The 18,932-nt window shown below is 41.0% G+C and overlaps 1 protein-coding gene across 10 annotated transcripts in view; it reads left to right on the top strand.

Moving 5' to 3' along the window:
- Positions 1–18,932, top strand: part of CPT1A (carnitine palmitoyltransferase 1A) — a 61,814-nt gene that overhangs the window by 27,193 nt on the left and 15,689 nt on the right. For all 10 annotated transcript variants that reach the window (XR_012764473.1, XM_075425250.1, XM_075425246.1 and 7 more), the window contains 8 exons: positions 809–1,004; positions 2,122–2,310; positions 3,346–3,451; positions 5,259–5,375; positions 6,257–6,421; positions 7,682–7,816; positions 16,959–17,111; positions 18,162–18,266. Coding sequence is in view for 9 of the 10 variants with exons in the window: in XM_075425250.1 (XP_075281365.1) it covers positions 809–1,004; positions 2,122–2,310; positions 3,346–3,451; positions 5,259–5,375; positions 6,257–6,421; positions 7,682–7,816; positions 16,959–17,111; positions 18,162–18,266 (1,166 nt within the window). In the remaining variant the exon portion in view is untranslated. The remainder of the gene's footprint in view (positions 1–808; positions 1,005–2,121; positions 2,311–3,345; positions 3,452–5,258; positions 5,376–6,256; positions 6,422–7,681; positions 7,817–16,958; positions 17,112–18,161; positions 18,267–18,932) is intronic.

Here is an 18,932-nt window from a genome sequence, read left to right on the forward strand (position 1 = left end):
CTTAGAATCATGAGTTACGGCTCAGCCGTCATTTTTGACATCATCTTTCTTCACCATCTCAGTAATGGGTCTTTTAATATTCACAGGAATGTGACAGTTCTTTGGATTAGTGAAGGAACTCAATTAACAATTTTCGTCAAATGAGGACTTCTCCTGGCTGCTGTAGAAACCTTCATCTGTGGCTTGATACAATGCCTTCATGACTAAGTTCAGGCTTATCCCAATTAAGCCATACAAATAATAAAGTGAGGATGAATTTGTGGCCTAGGTTTTTGCTTCACTGACTTCCGTAACACTACACTCTTTGGGCATAGATGGAGTATTCACTCTGCATCTGCCAGGATAAAAGTGAATAAAAGCTTATTGTACTGAATTTGGGCTCTGTTAAGACTCCCCACAGATTGTACCATGAGTTGTTTAGTACTTGAATGCAGAAGATTTAAAAGAACCTTTCCTCACACTCATCTAGCGTGTTCTTTTGCTGACTGCTTAATCAGACTACACTACCAGTGCTCACTTTTCAGGTACAGAAATACAGATTAAGTTGCTTAATATTGGCCTCCAGTGTGGAAAACTGGTGCTGCTATATATGCAAATGATTATAAAATCTGGGCATTTGACTGTTTCATACGGGAATCTTTGTGCTTAAATAACACAAGGGAGCCATTTATTCCCCATTGTCTGTTATTTTCTTAAAATAAATAAGCTGTGGCTCACTGGTAGTGCGTCCAGTAGGCATTTGTGTTATCTAGTGCATTTATGTTTTGAGACTTCAGCTTTATTTTCACATAAGTGATTTCAATTCTAGATACTCTCCAGCATGTGAAAGACAGCAAACACATTGTTGTGTATCATAAGGGCTGTTACTTCAAAGTCTGGCTGTACCATGATGGTAGACTGTTGAAACCCCGAGAAATTGAACAGCAGATGCAAAGAATTCTTGATGATGATTCAGAGCCTCAGGCTGGTGAAGAGAAGTTAGCAGCTCTTACTGCAGGAGACAGGTATGGTCGTTGTTATTTTATTAAAAAATAATTTTAACATTTAGAAATAGCTGTATAACATACTAACTGAATATTGGCTTTGGAATTTTAAAATTGTCTGCAGTCAGTTGGTTATACCTTGATCACTGATTTTGTATATTGCTAACGTGTAGCAGCTCTTCAGTCATTTTCAAGTACGTGGAGTTAAAAGTAATTTTGCAGTGGCAACCCTGTCTACAGATTACCTGTGCTTATCTGGAGAAGTTTGGTTTGATTGTTGTTATCATGAGTGGTAATTGGAAGCTTTACAGTATTATACCTATTGATCTACTTGAGTTCTGTATCTGCTCTGGGGTTCACTGGTATTTTAATATCTTAAAAATTAAGATTGATAATGTGAATTCAGTAACTGTTACTCCATATTAATGACTTTCATCTACAAAATACAGCAGTATGTACTCAGCTGGTTCTAGGTGCAAGATAATTGAATTCAGTTAAATTGTGACAAATGTAGTTCAATCTGTCTAGTTGTTTCTGGACAAGGGAGAGAAAGAGCTGTGGATTTTAATATACTTTCTTACTAGGAGTCCTTCCTTTTTCTCACTTTCTGCTTTAAAACAAACTGAAATATTTTTTCATTAGGAAAACCACATAAACTTATAAATAAATGTGGTGCAACCATACAGAAATTACGTTGTTCAGGACTTCTTTAACTTCAGATCTGTTCCAGGCATTTATCATGGAACTTTTTACTGACTATTGTCCAGACTCTTGGATTTAGGTGTTACAGCAATGGATATTAATAGCTTTTGATTGTTTTCATTATTATTACTATTTTCTTCTTGCATGTAATAGATATTTTCTTTTGTTCTAGATGATATATGCTATATGTATAGCATGCCACAGAAGTGTTGCACTTCTGAGGATTAAGCTTCACGCATGTGTGATGATATATTGAATTGGTTCCTAGGATTACATTGTCCTTTTCAGAACTTTTCACTGCTGATAGAGTTTAAACACAATGAAAGTAGCTGCTGAAAATTTAATAAAAGTAGGGGGAATGTCTCATAGTAATCTTAAGGGTGATAAAACCTTGACAAATTCACATAATCTGGCTATAAACCAAATTGTTTTGCAGAGTACCATGGGCTAAGGCTCGACAGGCTTATTTTAGCCGTGGAAAGAACAAACAGTCCTTAGATGCTGTTGAAAAAGCAGCATTTTTTGTGACTTTAGATGACACCGAGCAAGGATACAGGAAAGAAGATCCAGTGAGCTCACTGGATGCATATGCAAAATCTCTAATACATGGCAGGTGTTATGACAGGTACAGTATTGACTCTGGAAAATGCCTTCTCTTTTTTCGAATTTCACTAATTCACGTGGCTAATACATATGAATTAGTGACTTATAAGCTGATAAATTTCATCAAATCACAGAATGGTTTGGGTTGAAAGCAACCTTCAAAGATCATCTAGTCCACCTCCCTTGCAATGGGCGGGGACATCTTTCAGTAGATCAGGTTGCTCAAAGCCCCGCCTAACCTGACTTTGAACACTTCCAATGATGGGGCGTCCACAACTTCTCTGGGCAACCTGTTCCAGTGTCTCACCACCCTCATCGTCAAAAAAAAAAAACAGCTCCCTTATGACAAATCTAAATCTACTCTCTTTGAGTTTATAACCATTGCCCTTTGTCCTGTCACTACAGGCACTGGTAAAAAGTCTTTCTCAGTCTTTCTCATAAGCCCTCTTTTTATATTGAAAGGTTGCAAAAAGATGTCCCAGAGCCTTCTCTTCTGCAGACTGAACAACCCCAGCTCTCTACCTTTCTCCATTGGATAGGTGTTCCAGCCTTATGATCATTTTCGTGAACCTCCTCTGGACCCGCTCCAACAGGTCCATGTCTTTCCTGTGCTGGGGACTCCAAATCCGGACACAGTACTCCCTGTGAGGTCTGAAAAGAGCAGAGTAGAGGATGAGAATCACCTGCCCTCGACCTGCTGGCCACACTGCTTCTTATGCAGCCCAGGATACAGCTGGCGCGCTTTGTCAGCTCATCTCCAGCTTTTCATCCACCAGTACCCCAGGTCCTTCTCTGAAGTGCTGCTTTCAATCCATTCATCCCCCAGTCTGTTGATACCAGAGATTGCACGGACCTAGGTGTGGGACGTTGCACTTGGCTTTGTTGAACTTCAAGAGGTTCAAATTTATGTCTATTTATTTTAAATAGACTGTTACTTAAAAAAAAAAAGCCAAGATCTAGTGCATTTGAATGTCAATTTTTGAGAGGGATGAAGTTACAGTATAAAAATGCTTTTGAAGTGTACAAAACCATAACAAAATCTTAATTTCTTTTGCAGGTGGTTTGATAAAACATTCACTCTTATAATATTCAAAAATGGCAGAATAGGTCTGAATGCAGAGCACTCTTGGGCAGATGCTCCTATTGTTGGACACCTGTGGGAGGTAGGTATTTAGTACAAAAGAGTTAATGCAGAAGATAATGTGATATGGTCCATGCAACAGTCCTGAAGATCAACAATTTCAATCCCTTGCATTCATGTTGCTGAGGAGTGATTATGGGCCTGTGTCTACTGCAACTATAGAATTTAAAAAAAAAAAACAAAACAGCTTGCTTAAAAGAAGAGGTTGCTGTCCTTTAAATTATAGGTCTTTTTTGCATTTTAATAGGCATAGATGTCTTCATAGAAAAGTGATACAGCTCCCCGTCTGACTTGTATATAATCTAAATCAATAGATTGTTGCCTCTTTGATATGCATTTTGCGTATATGCATGCTCCTGAAGCAGTTATGCTTTATAAAAAGCTATAAAAATCCTACACTTGCTTTCAAAATTTAGAGATGGTACAGAGTTCAGTTTTTCCTCTGCGCAATTGTTTGATGAGCTGCAGATTGATATGCTGTTTAAATTAGCTCTTGTATGTATTTGCAATAAGTGGAATAAATGCACTTTTTGTCAGGTTTGTTCATAATGAGCTTAGTTTATTACTTGAAATCCTATTTGATTTTTCTTTTCTTCTTGAAGCTTAAACCCATAAACGCTTACATGACTCAGTCACTCAAAATTATTTCAGAAACATTAGCTAATTCTGATTTCATTATATATTTGTGCAAATGGGTCTCAGGGCTGACTGATTCCCCAAGTAATTTCCTAATTTTATTGTACAAGTGCTTCCATGTGAGAATAAAAAATCCTCATTGCATCCTCCAACCTGTGAAGAAACAAGGCGATACTGGTTTGAAGCTGACTTGACTGTGCAGTTAAGACTAGCTCAATGGAAAAGTTACTTTGTTTTCTTGCAGTGAATAATGTTATATGCTTCATTTTATAGCTCTGTACTTACTATTAGTTGGTTCATTTTCTTCTAAGAATTAAAATGACTAAACTAAGTAGGACTTCATTTCCTAAAAAGTTACCTGTTGTTAGCCTTTTATAGATGGTGTATTTTTAGAATAGAATGAATTAAGCTTTATTTCATAGTTGGTAGGTTTTGACAACTAAATGAGAAAATTAAATAAAAATAATAGATTAGAAATATATATGTAGAATATGCAGTAGATTTTTGTCAAGCTTTTCTTTCCACTCTGATCAGATTAAAATCTATTGAGAATTCTGTATTTTTTAATTAATTTTTTTTCATGATGAGGATGTGGTTTTAAATCTTGTGAGACAGAGCCTTTTTTGTGTGTTATTCAAGTTGTATTGTTCATCTTGGAAATGTTTTGCTTCCCTACCCAAGAGCTCTGGTGCACATATAAAGTAAACTGCAATTTTGAGTGGGATGCAGATCTTAAAAAAAAGATTTAAATCTTTCAGGAATATGCTCTTACTGTGAAATAAACTGTTCCTTGATGAACGAGTTTTGACAGATAACAAACTTGCAGAAATTCTGTAGATTCTAAGTTGAATAAAGGTTGTGAAATCTAATACTGAATTTTAACCACTTATCAATTTGAGGTGGGTTTTTAATTGAGACATTTTAATTAGTTCAGTAGCATCTAACAAAATGCAGCAGTGTAATTGAATCGGTGTTTGTTCATATCTGCTGTTCTTCCTACTCAGAACACAAGTAAAAGTGCCTTAAAATAGCAGGTAAAAAGGGGCTTCATTTACTGCTGTTTTCACTATTTGGAAATGGATTGTGCATAGTGTTTCACTGTGTACTGAAATGGATTATATTGATTTCACAAATCCTAATTCCACAGTAATATGTAATATGTTGCAATTCTGAAGAAGTTTTGTTCTTTGCAGAATGTAATGGCAACTGAGTATCTTGAACTGGGCTATTCAAAAGATGGGCATTGCAAAGGAGATACCAATCAGAATATTCCTATACCTACCAAACTGCAGTGGGAAATTCCAGAAGAAGTAAGTACAGAACAGCTAGTAGTTTGAGGAAGAAGTTCCTATGTTTCTGAGCTGTCAGATTGTGTTATTAATTACTGATAAACCCTATAGATCAGCTTTAAATTCCTTTGAGTCCTGTAAGATGTATATTTCATGTGTGGACAATAATCAGTTTACTTAAAAAGATATCAGGGGGCTTTAAAATCACTCTAAAAATTCTGGCCAGGAAATGACAGCTTTTTACTGGAAACTTTCTTGGTTGGCAACATGGCAAAAATAAATGGCTACCTGATTTTTTAAATAGTAACTCTATTGAAGTTTCAGTTGCTGAGGTTTCATCACTGTTGTCATAACAAATGCTCCTGTGTAATAGTTTCTTGAGAGTAGCTGTCTTTTTTGTGTTCAAAGTTCTCTATACATGTCTAATAAGGTTTGATTTTTTTTTTTGCGCCTAACTTCAAGACAAACTGCCATCATCTATTTGAATTTTTAAATTTTGAATAAAAAGGTAATGGTTAGTTACATTTAATTAAGCATGTATGGCATATTGGAAGCAACACAACTATGGTCGTTCTATCTCTATGAGTTATTTTATGTTCTAGCGACCTAAACAGTCTTAATGCTGATGTTTTTTTAAAGTGTAATTTTTGGGCTCCAGATGTGTATTGGCTTTAAACTTATTTTTATTAGTTTTTTTAATTCTAAGTTTCTGGCAAAGATAGCTTCTCTTTCTTCAAAGGGAGATTATTTAAAAAATTACGTTCCTGGCATGCATAAAGGCAGCATTTGTTGTTTTATCAGTTAAAAATACATGCACTTTTTCAACAGTTTTTTCAAATACCACTGAATGAATACGTATGCACATGTATGCATATAAATATTTTTTTATTTATTTATTTTAGTGTCAAGAAGTGATTGAGAGGTCTCTGAGCACTGCCATAGCTCTGGCAGATGATGTGGACTTCCATTCATTTTACTTTGATGCTTTTGGGAAGGGACTAATAAAGAAAGCAAAAACCAGCCCTGATGCCTTCGTGCAACTTGCCCTGCAGCTTGCTCACTATCGGGTAAGAAGAACAGACTGTTTCTGGCTTATAGAACCTCATTAAATTGGGTATAGCAAGTTTGTGATTAAAACATGTGGCTGCCTAAAGTCACATGTGCAAGGTTACTAAAGACTTTTGATGGAAATTGGTACAAACCCAAAACAGATAACTAGCTGGAAATTAATTGACCAAAGGTTAGCATATTGACACTCATGCAAATTTTTCTCTTCTGCTTAGCTGGTCTGTCCTTAAGCATTTTGGGCTTGAAAGAAGTAGATATGAAACTTCTAGTAGCTGCGTGTTAAATTCTGAACAATGGTAAACTCATCTTTTAGTTTGGAGTCACCCTTAATTCAGTAGTCATGGACACTCCCTAACAGGATTGACAGAAATGCCTGGCTGTGTTTTCTTCTGTTAGTTCACCTTTTCTATAATGTGCTTGCAGAAAACACTAGTGTAGCAGCGTGCATGTTTTTCTCTTTTTTATCTAGTTGTTGCTGCTGCTGAGATACTGTTTGTTTTTGGTTTGTTTGTTTGTTTTTTTAAAGTAGTTCCAAATATTTGTTTCAAAGCATCCAGATTTCCTGACTGGTAATCACCACTTATAGTCCTTCTTACTTAGGTTAGGGTAGCTACATGGCACAAAGCTTGATTACCCAACCACCTCTCTCATTTTGAACACCCATCCTCTTAATCTGAAACTGAACAGACTTTCACAATCTGTTCTGATGTATAGCTTAGACGGGTACAGTTGCTAATGTGTTAGATATGTTTCTATCACTTGGAAACTTGTAATCTGTAGGTTGTGCACATCTGTAGGAAATATGGAAGCCACACTTCCTGGGTTTTGCAGACTGTTTTCAGTTCTCGCGTTCTTAAAAATCACCACACCGGTATGCGTCCTCATGCTATTAAAATTTTAAGTGAAAATACTTTGAAGGATGTTACAGTTTTCTTGATTACTTATCACAGCTGTGTTAATTAGGAAGCCACTGAACTTTCAAATAGGTTTTTGATAGTCATTAAATCAGCTTCTGTTGTAAACTGGAGAAGACTGAATATAAAACAGAGAGGGTAGTCCTTGTTAGTTTGGTTGTTCTATAAGTATTTATCGAATCCTGCTACTAATCTCATTTTTGCCTTTATTATCTTATGTAAGACTGTTAAGGGTGGGCTACTAAGAACTTATGATATGAATTGTATGCTTATCTTGAACTGTTGATTAAGAAAGAGGGGCTAAGTCTGGCTAAACCTCTAAGTTCTAATTTTTCCCTTTTCAAGGACATGGGAAAATTTTCCTTAACATATGAAGCCTCTATGACACGCTTGTTCAGAGAAGGCAGGACCGAAACTGTTCGTTCATGTACTGTTGAATCATCTAATTTTGTTCGAACCATGGAAGACCCAACTGAAAGTGTAAGTTCACAGTGTTGTTGCCTTATACTATCCGTAAGGCACGTGAGTTATCACCGGATACCCATGTAAGTTCCCAAATAGTTTTTAAACTCTTAGATTGATGCCTTTGTTTTTTAGGAAGGAAGTGTAGCATAAGGTAATAGTCCACATTTTTTGTCAATATGGCAGAAATTCAAGGCTATACTGAAAGAGAATGGCAATAACTTAGCCAAATGTGCCATTTCTTACAGTTCCTGAACTCCAGAAAATGGAGATGACTTGTGAAATTTTTGTGCCTCGTAATACTCAAACATAGATTTGTAAAACAAGTAATCTCATGCCAGTTAGGCTTTTCTTTCTGATAGGGAAGCAAGTATTATTCACAGAGAATAAGTAGTTGCTTTTATATGTTGATTCAGTGGGCTTTTTAGTCTTTCTTGTGATGTTCTGATTAGCAAATAAAGGAAGCATGGTCTAGGGGAAAAGTTCTTAGTTTGGAAAACCTTGGACAATACTGGTTAAAACGTTTCCTGTCAAAATGGAAGGGTGGATGACAGTCATCTTAAGGGCTGTCTGTTCTTTAATCCACTGCTAGTCACAGCTTTCACAGAAATAGTTGATGAAATAATTTATTACATTTTCAGGTTTTACTAAGCTGAAGGGGATTTCCAGTTCTTCAGAGTCAAGAAAAATTTGACCTGAAAAAGAGGATTTTGTTAAATAGGAGTGTACTCAAGGTATTGCATCCAGGCCTGAGTAACAGCTGCATGGGTAGAAAAGTTAATGAAAAAGATCTAGGACTATAGTAATCAGTAACTGAACACCGACATAGCACATTCAGTGCTACGCCATTGGGAAAAATATATCCCTCACTTCAGTTAGTCTTGTCCTTTATTTTTAGTAGTCATTTGTCCCTGCACCTTTTTTCTAGTACCACATTAGCTGGGGTGATGTGTCCAGTTTTGGACACCACACTTGTGGTGTGGATGACTAGGAGAGAGTCTAAAGGAGAGCAAGAAAGATGGTTAGAAACCTCTGAAGAGGATCTATGAGGAGAGTTTGAACTTAATTATTCTTGCCTAGTCTAAAGAAGAGAGAACACTGAGGAAGAGGTAGGGAGCCAAGTTGTGCGCAAGAGAATAAAAAGGCTGATGCAGAGATGATGTGAACAACCTGTTCTCCATCCCAAGAAGTAGTGGACTTAAACTTCAGAAAGAAACACATTAGAGAAACATTTTCTGCTAGTAAGGATAATGAGAGAAATAGCGAGAAGCATGAAACAGATTACTTGGAGAGGTTGTTTTATCAATTTGAAAATCTGTAGAAGTAAGTTACATAGTGGTCCTTCAGGAAAGAGATCGGATCGTAGCGCAGAGAAGTCTAAGGAGATGAATAGGCAAGGTTCTTTCTAGGCCCATGATTCTATGAACAAAAGTTACTGCCAGAAAACAGATGCACAGAGAACGAGAGAAACTTTTCTCTCCCTCCTCTTTGTGGAACCTCTCTGGATTTCTCAATATGTTGTGCTGGGAGCTGTGATCAGACCAGTGCAAGTCTGGAAATCCAGCTATGTCAACATGTCATACATAACTATGGCATAGCTACTGTACAACTGCCCTGTGTATAGAAGTTAATTTTAACTTACTCCTAATGTCAGAATTAATTGCTATTACAGAATCACAGAATGGTAGGGGTTGAAAGGGACCTCTGTGGGTCACCTAGTCCAACCCCTCTGCCGAAGCAGGGTCACCTAGAGCAGGCTGCACGGAACCTTGTCCGGGCGGATCTGGAATATCTCCAGAGAAGGAGACTCCACAACCTCCCTGGGCAACCTGTTCCAGTGCTCCATCACCCTCAGAGTGAAGAAGTTCTTCCTCATGTTCAGACAGAACTTCCTAAGCTTCAGTTTGTGCCCCTTGCCCCTTCTCCTGTCACTGGGCACCACTGAAAAGAGTCTGGCCTCATCCTCCTGACACCCACCCTTGAGATATTTGTAAGCATTTATAAGGTCCCCTCGCAGCCTTCTCTTCTTCAGGCTAAACAAGCCCAGCTCTCTTCTCAGCCTTTCCTAGTAGGACAGATGCTCCAGACCCCTCATCATCTTTGTAGCCCTCCGCTGGACTCTTTCCAGTAGCTCCTCATCTTTCTTGAAGTGGGGAGCCCAGAACTGGACACAGTACTCCAGATGCCACCTCACTAGGGTAGAGTAGAGCGGGAGGGGAACCTCCCTTGACCTGCTGGCCAGCACTTCTCTTAATGCACCCCAGGATACCATTGGCCTTCCTGGCAACCAGGGCACACTGATGGCTCATGGTCAACTGGTCATCCACCAGGACACCCAGGTCCCTCTCTGCAGAGCTGCTGTCCAGCAGGTCTGCCCCAAGCCTGTACTGATGCATGGGGTTGTTCCTCCCCAGGTGCAGGACCCTGCACTTGCCCTTGTTGAACCTCATCAGGTTCTTCTCTGCCCAACTCTCCAGCCTGTCCAGGTCTCGCTGAATGGCAGCACAGCCTTCCGGTGTATCCACCAGTCCTCCCAGTTTTGTGTCATCAGCAAACTTGCTGAGGGTACACTCTAACTCTTCATCTAGGTCATTGATGAAGAAGTTGAACAAGACTAGGCCCATTACTGACCGCTGGGGGACACCAGTATTTACCGGCCTCCAATTAGACTCAGCGGCGCTGATGACTACCCTCTGAGTTCTGCCATTCACCCAGTTCTCAATCCACCTTACTGACCACTCATCCAGCCCACACTTCCTGAGCTTCCCTAGGAGGATGTTATGGGAGACAGTGTCGAAAGCCTTGCTGAAATCGACGTAGACAACATCCATTGCTCTCCCCTCATATACCCAGCCACTCATGTCATCGTAAAAAGCTATCAGGTTGGTCAGGCATGATTTCCCCTTGGTGAATCCATGTTGACTACTCCTGATAACTTTCTTTTCCTCCACTTGCTTGATGATGACTTCCAGGATGAGCTGCTCCATCACCTTTCCCGGATGGAGGTGAGGCTGACCAGCCTGTAGTTCCCTGGGTCCTCCTTCTTGCCCTTTTTGAAGTTTGGAGTGACACTGGCCTTTCTCCAGTCCTCGGGCACCTCTCCTGTCCTCCAGGACCTTTCAAAGATGATGGAGAGTGGCTCAGCAATGACATCTGCCAGCTCCCTCAGCACTCATGGGTGCATTCCATCGGGACCCATGGATTTGTGGGCATCCAGATTGCTTAAGTGATCCCTCACACAGTCCTCCTCAACCAAGGGAAGGTCATCCTTTCTGTAGGCTTCCTCTTTTACCTCCAGGGCCTGGGATTCCGGAGGGCCGGCCTTGGCACTGAAGACTGAAACAGAGAAGGCATTCAGTAGCTCTGCCTTCTCTGCATCCTCTGTCACCAGGAAACCCATCTCGTTCAGCAGCGGCCCCACATTATCCCTAGTCTTACGTTTGCTGCTGATGTGCTTGAAGAAACCCTTCTTGTTGTCTTTGACATCCCTTGCCAGATTTAATTCCAGGTGGACCTTAGCCTTCCTCGTTGCATCCCTGCATGCTCTGACCACATCCTTGTATTCTTCCCAAGTGGCCTGTCCTATTACATCTCTGCAGTTAACATCTGCATTTTTGTTAAAGGGATAAGGTAGCCCCACACATGGCAAGATCACATATATAGCAGATTTCATTCTACTACCTTTTTTACGGGTACTACAAACATTATTATTTTTCAGACTTGTTGATTCATTACTGGTTTTCATCTGGAATGATCAGCCACAGAGCAGAGGAATCGTGCCTTCATAATACAATTTTTAGTTTTTATGTATTATGAAGATTATATTATGTGCATTTATATATTATTTTAAAATAAGTTGGCTGCCTTTACTGCTTGCTTCTACTTTCCTCTGGGTTTTTCCGTAGAATTTTTCCTGAGCACTTGCATCCTCCATGGACTGTCCACAATGCTTTACTCCTGAATGCCAATGGTAGGCATGCTTAGCATGACTACAAGTGATTTATTAGTTTCTGATGCTGGAGGCAAATAGCCTGCTCACTGTGTCCCAAGTAAGTGGTGTAAAATACAGTGATGCTGGACATAAGAAGTGACAGGTTTCTGTATACTCAGTGTGTTGCATTCCACATTATAAAGTCTTAACAGAATGGCTGAGTGTTTTGAACACTTTCTTTCAGCGCTTGCAACATTGATATAGCATTCATAGAATCATTGACTATCTCAAGTTGGATGAGACCCATAAGGATCATTGAGTCCAACCTCCTGCTCCTCACAGGACTACTTAGAACTAAAGCATATGACTAAGGGCGTCATTCAGACGCTACTTGAAATCGGACAGGCTTGGTGCCCTGACCGCTTCCCTGGGGAGCCTGTTCCAGTGACCAACCACACTCTCAGTGAAGAGCCTTTTCCTAATGTCCAATCTGAACTTCCCCTGATGCAGCTTCATTCCATTTCCTCATGTCATATCACTGGTCACCAGAGAGAGGAGATCAGCACCTCCCCTCCACTGCCCCTCTTGAGAAATTTGTAGGCTGTGATGAGGTCACCTCTCAGCCTTCTCTAAGCTGAACAAGCCAAGTCACTTCAGCCACTCCTCATAATTCTTGCCCTTGAGACCTTTCATCATGTCAGTCACCCTCCTCTGGACACACCGTAATAGTCTGATGTCCTTTTTATGTTGAGATGCCCAAAACTGCACACAGAACTCAAGGTGGGGCCACACCAGTGGAGTGTAGAATGGGACAGTCACCTCCCTGGACTAGTTAGCTATGCTGTGCTTGATGCAACCCAGGACACAGTTGGCCCTTTTGGCTGCCGGGGCACACTGTTGACTCATACTCAACTTGGCATTGACACAAACCCCCAGATCTCTTTCTGTGAGGCTTCTCTCCAGCCTCTGGTCCCATAGCTTGTGTGTATAACAAGGATTACACTATCCCAGGTGCAGAATAGAGCGCTTGGTAAATTTCATATGGTTGGTGATTGCCTAGCTCTCTAGTCTATCCAGGTGTCTTTGTAAGGCCTCTCTACCCTTGAGGGGAGTCCACAGCTCCTCCTAATCTAGTATCATCGGCAAACTTAATGTACATTTGACTCCTGCATCCATAGAACCATAGAATGCTTTGGGTTGGAAGCGACCTTTAGAGGTCATCTACCCCAATCTCCCTGCAGTGAAGCAGGGATATCTTCAACTAGACCAGGTTGCTCAGAGTTCCATCCAACCTGGCCTTGAATGTTTCCAGGGATGGGGCCTCCACTACCTCTCTGGGCATTCTGTTCCAGTGTTTCACCACCCTCATGGTAAAAAATTTCTTCCTAATATCTAGTCTAAATCTGCCCTCCCTTAGTTTAAAGCCATTGCTCCTTGTCCTATCACAACAAGCCCTGCTGAAAATATTTTCCCCATCTTTTCTATAGGCCCCTTTCAGGTAGTGGAAGGCTGTTATAAGGTCTCCCTGGAGCCTTCTCTTCTCCAGGCTGAGCAACCCCAACTGTCTCAGCCTTTAGTCATAGCAGATGTGCTCCAGCCCTCAGATCATCTTTGTTGCCCTCCTCTGGACCCACTCCCAACAGCTCCATGTCCTTCTTGTGCTGGGGGCTCCAGAGCTGGACGCAGTACACCAGGTGGGGTCTCACCAGAGCAGAGTAGACGGGCAGAATCACCTCTCTCGACCTGCTGGCCACGCTTCTCCTGATGCAGCCCAGGGTATGGTTGGTCTTGTGGGCTGTGAGTGTATATTGGTGGCTCATATCCAGCTTTTCATCCACCAGTACCCCCAAGTACTTCTCAGCAGGGCTGTTCTCAATCCCTTCATCCACCAGCCTGTATTGACAGCGGAGGTTGCCCCAACCCAGGTGCAGGACCTTGCACTTGGCCTTGTTGAACCTTAGGATGTTCACATGGGCCCACTTTTCAAGTTTGTCCAGGCCCATCTGTATGGCATCCAGTGCTTCTGGTGTGTCGACCGCACCACTCAGCTTGGTGTCATCTGCAGACTTCCTGAGGGTGCACTCCATCTTGCTAAGTTATTGATGAAAATGTTAAGCAGCACCGGTCCCAGTACGGACCCCTGAGGGACACCACTTGTCACCGGTGTCCATTTGGACATTAAGCCATTGACCACTACCCTCCAGCTGTAACCTTTCAACCAATTCCTTAGCCACCCAACAGTCCACCCATCAAATCCGGATTTCTCAAATTTAAGGAGAAGGATGTTGTGAGACACTGTGTTGAAGGCTTTATAGAACTCCAGATAGATCACATCCATAGTTCTTCCCTTGTCCGCTGATCTAATCACACCATCTTAGAAGGCCACTAGGTTGGTCAGGCAGGACTTGCCGTTGGTGAAGCCGTGCTGGCTGTCTTGAATCACCTCCCTGTCCTCCATGTGCCTTAGCGTAGCTTCTAGAAGGATCTGTTCCATAATCTTCCCAGGCACAGAGGTGAGGCCGACAGGTTAGTAAGTTCCCAGTGTCCTCCTTCCTGCCCTTTTTTAAAAATGGGCACAATGTTTCCCTTCTTCCAGTCACCAGGGACTTCGCCTGACTGCCATGACCTTTCACATATGGAGAGTGGCTTGGCAATGACATCAGCCAGTCCCCTCAGGACTGTGGGATGCATCTCATCAGGTCCCATAGACTTACGTATGTTCAGGTTCTTCAGGTAGTCCTGAACCTGGTCTTGCCTTACAGTGAGAGGGACTTTGCTCCTCTGGTCCCCATCTGGCAGGCCATCAACTGGGGAGGGGCGAGGAGAGAGGTTGCCAGTGAAAACTGAGGCAGAAAAGTTGAGTACCTTGGCCTTTTCATCTGTTGATACAAGGTTGCCATTCTTGCTCATTGAGAGGGGTAGACTTTCTATAACATTCCTCTTCTGGCTGAGGTACCTGTAGAAGCCCTTCTTGTTATTCTTAGCATTCCTTGCCAAGTGCAGCTCCAGCTGCACCTTGGCCCTCCTGACCTCATCTCTACGCAACCGGATAGCATCCCTATCCTTTTCCCAAGATACCTGTCCCTGCTTCCACTGCCTGTGCAGTTCCCTCTTGCCCTTTAGTTTGACCAGCAGGTCTTGACTCAGCTATGCTGGTCTCTTCCCTTCCTTGCCTGACTTTTTACACCTGGGGACTGATAGCTCTTGTGCTCTATGGAAAGCGTCCTTAAGGATCTGCCAGCTCTGTTCTGCCCCCCTGTTGCTGAGGACCATTTCCCAGGGAGTCCTACTGACTAACTCCTTGAGAGCTGGAAATTGGCTTTCCTAAAGTTTAGGGTCCTGACTATACTCCTTGCCTTTCCCATATCCCTCAGGAATGTGAACTCCACTAACCCATCAGCCTGTTGTCCACCCAACATATTATAGACTTGTCTAGCTGTATGCTGGACGCTTTGTCCAGAAGGATGCTGTGAGAGACAGTTATCAAAATCTTTGCTAAAATCCAATAAATCCTACATCTACTGGCTTTTCTTGGTCAGCTAGGTGGGTGACCTTGTCATAAGAGGAAATTAAGTTAAACAGGACTTTCCCCTCGTGAACTCATGTTAGCTGTGACCAATGACTGCACTGTCTCTCAATTGTTCTTCAGTAACTCCCAGAATAACCTTGGGACAACATTTGTCAGCTTCTAGTTGACTGGGACCTCTCCAGATTCCCAAGACCATTGAAAAATAATGGAGAAGGGTCCGCAATAACATCGGCCAGCTCTTTTAGTACTCTGGGATGAATCCCACTGGGGCGCAGAGACTTAGTGCCTCCAGCTGGAACAGCAAGTCGCAAACAAGTTCAGAGTTAGCTGGGAGTTTATCATCCCCCTATTCACAGTCTTCTAACACAGGGCTCCAGGGTTCCCAGGGCCATTCATCAGTGTTAAAGACAGAGGTGAAAAAGGCTTTGAATATCTTTGCTTCAACTACATTCCTATTTGTGAGGAACCCTTTTAGTTGTCGTTCACAGTACTGGCCAGCCTGAACTCAAATCAAGTTTTGGCTGCATGAATTTTCTCCCTACAGCAGCAAACAGCATCTCTGTAGTCTGCCTCTGTTGCCTGTGCTTCCTTCCAGTCATAGAATGGTTTGAGTTGGAAGGGACCTTAAGGATCATCTAGTTCCACCCCTCTTGCCATGGGTGGGGGAAACCCTCCACTAGAATAGGTTGCTCAAAGCCCCATCCAATGTGGCCTTGAAGACTTCCAGGGAGGGGGTATCCACAACTTCTCTGGACAACTTGTTCCAGTGCCTCATCAGCCTCATAGTAAAGAATTTCTTTGTTATATCTAATAAAAATCTACCCTCTTTTAGTTTAAACCCATTACCCCTTGTCCTATTGCAACAGACCCTGCTAAAATGTTTATCCCCATCTTTCTTATAAGCCCCCTTCAGGTACTGGAAGGCTGCCATAAGGTCTTCCGGCAGCCTTCTCTTCTCCAGGCTGAACAACCCGAACTCTTACCTTTCCTCATAGGAGAGGTGTTCCATCCCTCTGATCATTTTTGTGGCCCTCCTCTGGACCTGCTCCAACAGGTCCATGTTGTGCCTGTGCTGATGGCTCTGGTTTCCTGTGCTGAGGTCTCCAACGTCCATATGCTCTCCATTTCCTCTTAAGTTCTAGAAGAAGATCCCTGCTCAGCCAGGCAGGTCTGCTGCCCTTCTTGCTTGACTTCTAACACATTGGAATTGCCTGCTCCTGAGCTCCTAAGAGAAGGCTTTTAAAAAATGGCCAGCATTCATGGACCGCAGTACCTTCAGTGTTATCAGTTTGCCTTCTGAAATGGCTGTTACAGTTCCAGCTTTTCTTAAATCATGTCGAGATTTGCTCTTGTATAATATTTTTAAGACCAGTGTCTCTACAAACTAAATATACAATAATGTAGTAAACTTGAGTTATAATCATGTTTGATTCTGGGGTTGAATCACACTTAAAATACAGTTGTTTTTTTTTCATTATGCAGTGTTTACAGCAGGTAATAGTTCACACTTGCTAGTACCTGAAATTGAATACATGAGGTTGAAAAGCCAGAGGATACTAGTATTTGGTGTTAGTTGCATGCATTGTCTTGTACTTGATCCTTAAGTGTCTAGGCTTGGAAGCCATTGCTGTAACTTGGTTTCTGCATCTTCAGCCCAGTTCACTTAACTGATTTTTTCGTCATCTTTTTTTCACTGTTAGAATGAAAATAGACTTAAGTTCTTTCGGCTTGCTGCTGCGAAACATCAGCATTTGTATCGTCTTGCCATGACTGGTGCTGGCATCGACCGCCATCTGTTCTGCCTTTATGTTGTGTCCAAGTACCTTGCTGTAGATTCTCCTTTCCTTAAGGAAGTAAGTGACTGTTATTGATACCTATGAATTACAGTAAATAATCCTTTGTTTACTTAGTGTTTTGTGGTATCTGCTTACGTACTTGTAGAACTCTGGTTTTCCGAAGAAAAAGGTAAAGAGTTTAGCTAGCATTGCTTAACATCTTCTGGTAGATTACAAGTTAGTTTAATTTTGCTTTATGTATAAACTTACTAATAGACCTATAGTAATGCTGTGAGCTTTGTAGTATAATACACATTATTAAGGATTGAAAGAAAGATATAGTCATTATAATAGTTGGCTGTGGTTTTACGTATTTTCAAGGCAGCACAACAGAGGCTGTGTGTTTTCTCTCAAGAATGTTCTTTTGGAACTTTCTTTTAATTAAGTTACTGTGAGTTAAAGAAGCTGTGTATTGCGATGTGTTTTTTTTTTAATGCACGACATTATTGTCACTGGTTTACTGTGACAAATGCTTTAATACTTAACTAGTTGGGTTTTATAAAAGTGATTGCATGGTTTTCTGATTAATTAAAAAATGTGTCTTAGCTTGCCTCCAAATTCAACTACTCACATTTGTCTTCTTGCCATCCTAAATGTGAATAGTGGCGAAGTCAAGAATAAAACAACTTTCTACAGCTTCTGCAGACTTTCAAGATATGTGTGTATTGTTAGAGATTTTACAAGCTTGTAACTTGATGCAGTATCTTACTGGGATTTGAATACGACAATTCATGATCATCTTGTTGTTAACAAGACCTGTTATGCAGAATCTACCAGGCTATAGACCAGATTAATCTGTTTTGAAACAGCATTTCTATTAAAAGAACTTTTTATTTGCTGTGAGGAATTGACATTATGACCTCATATGTTAACGGTTTGCATATCAGGACAAGTTTAACTATTTCATTTAACCTTCTTAATTGTTCATTCTGTTGAAATGGGAACTGGAGTTATCCTTAATATTGCTTTATGGAGTGCTTTCTAACTTGTCTAGTTTTTGAGAAAGTCACATGTGCTAAAACATGCAGTGTGTTATACTTGTTTGCATCTCTCTCATATCTAATAAAGGTTTTGTCAGAGCCTTGGAGGCTGTCAACGAGTCAGACACCACAGCAACACATTGACCTGAAGAAGAACCCTGAGATGTTATCCTGTGGTGGAGGATTTGGACCAGTATGTTTGCTAAATAAAACTACCCCTTTAAATACAATTTTATTTTGAATATTACAGTCTGAATAATTTCAGATCTGTAATACCTTAATGCTGCACATCAAAAGTGCAACACATACTTTTAAATGTGTGTGTTTAGTGCTTTCTCATGAAGTGAATGTGCTCAGGAAAGTCTGCATCACCTTTTTCTCATATCCCACTACAAGAATGGATTATTCTTAAGGAAATACACAGTTATCAAATGTGATACAAGACTCCATGGCAGAGAGCTCTGATAAAGTAGGGGCTTTGGTCACATTATCTATGCCCAGAACTTCAGTACATTGGGCTATGTGACAAATGTGTTATTACTTAAACTAGATTTTAGGGTTGGTATTTATAAAAGTAATTATACTTGACTTATTCTTTATATTTCCTGATTAATTAAAAAATGTGTTCATCCTTTCCTCCAAATTAAGCTTCTCGCATTGCTCTTCTTTCCCTCCAAAGTGCGAGCAGTGGAGAAGTCAAGAATGAAACCACGTTCTACAGCTTCTGTAGACTTTCATGAAACGAGTGTATTGTTAGAGATGTTAGAAGCTTTTGATTTGCTGTAGTATTTTACCGGGATTTGAACATGGCTATTGATGATGGTGGTGTTGTTAATAAGATCTGTTAAGCAGACTTTAT

The sequence above is a fragment of the Opisthocomus hoazin genome, chromosome 7 (genome assembly GCF_030867145.1).
Source record: "Opisthocomus hoazin isolate bOpiHoa1 chromosome 7, bOpiHoa1.hap1, whole genome shotgun sequence".
NCBI lineage: Eukaryota > Metazoa > Chordata > Aves > Opisthocomiformes > Opisthocomidae > Opisthocomus > Opisthocomus hoazin.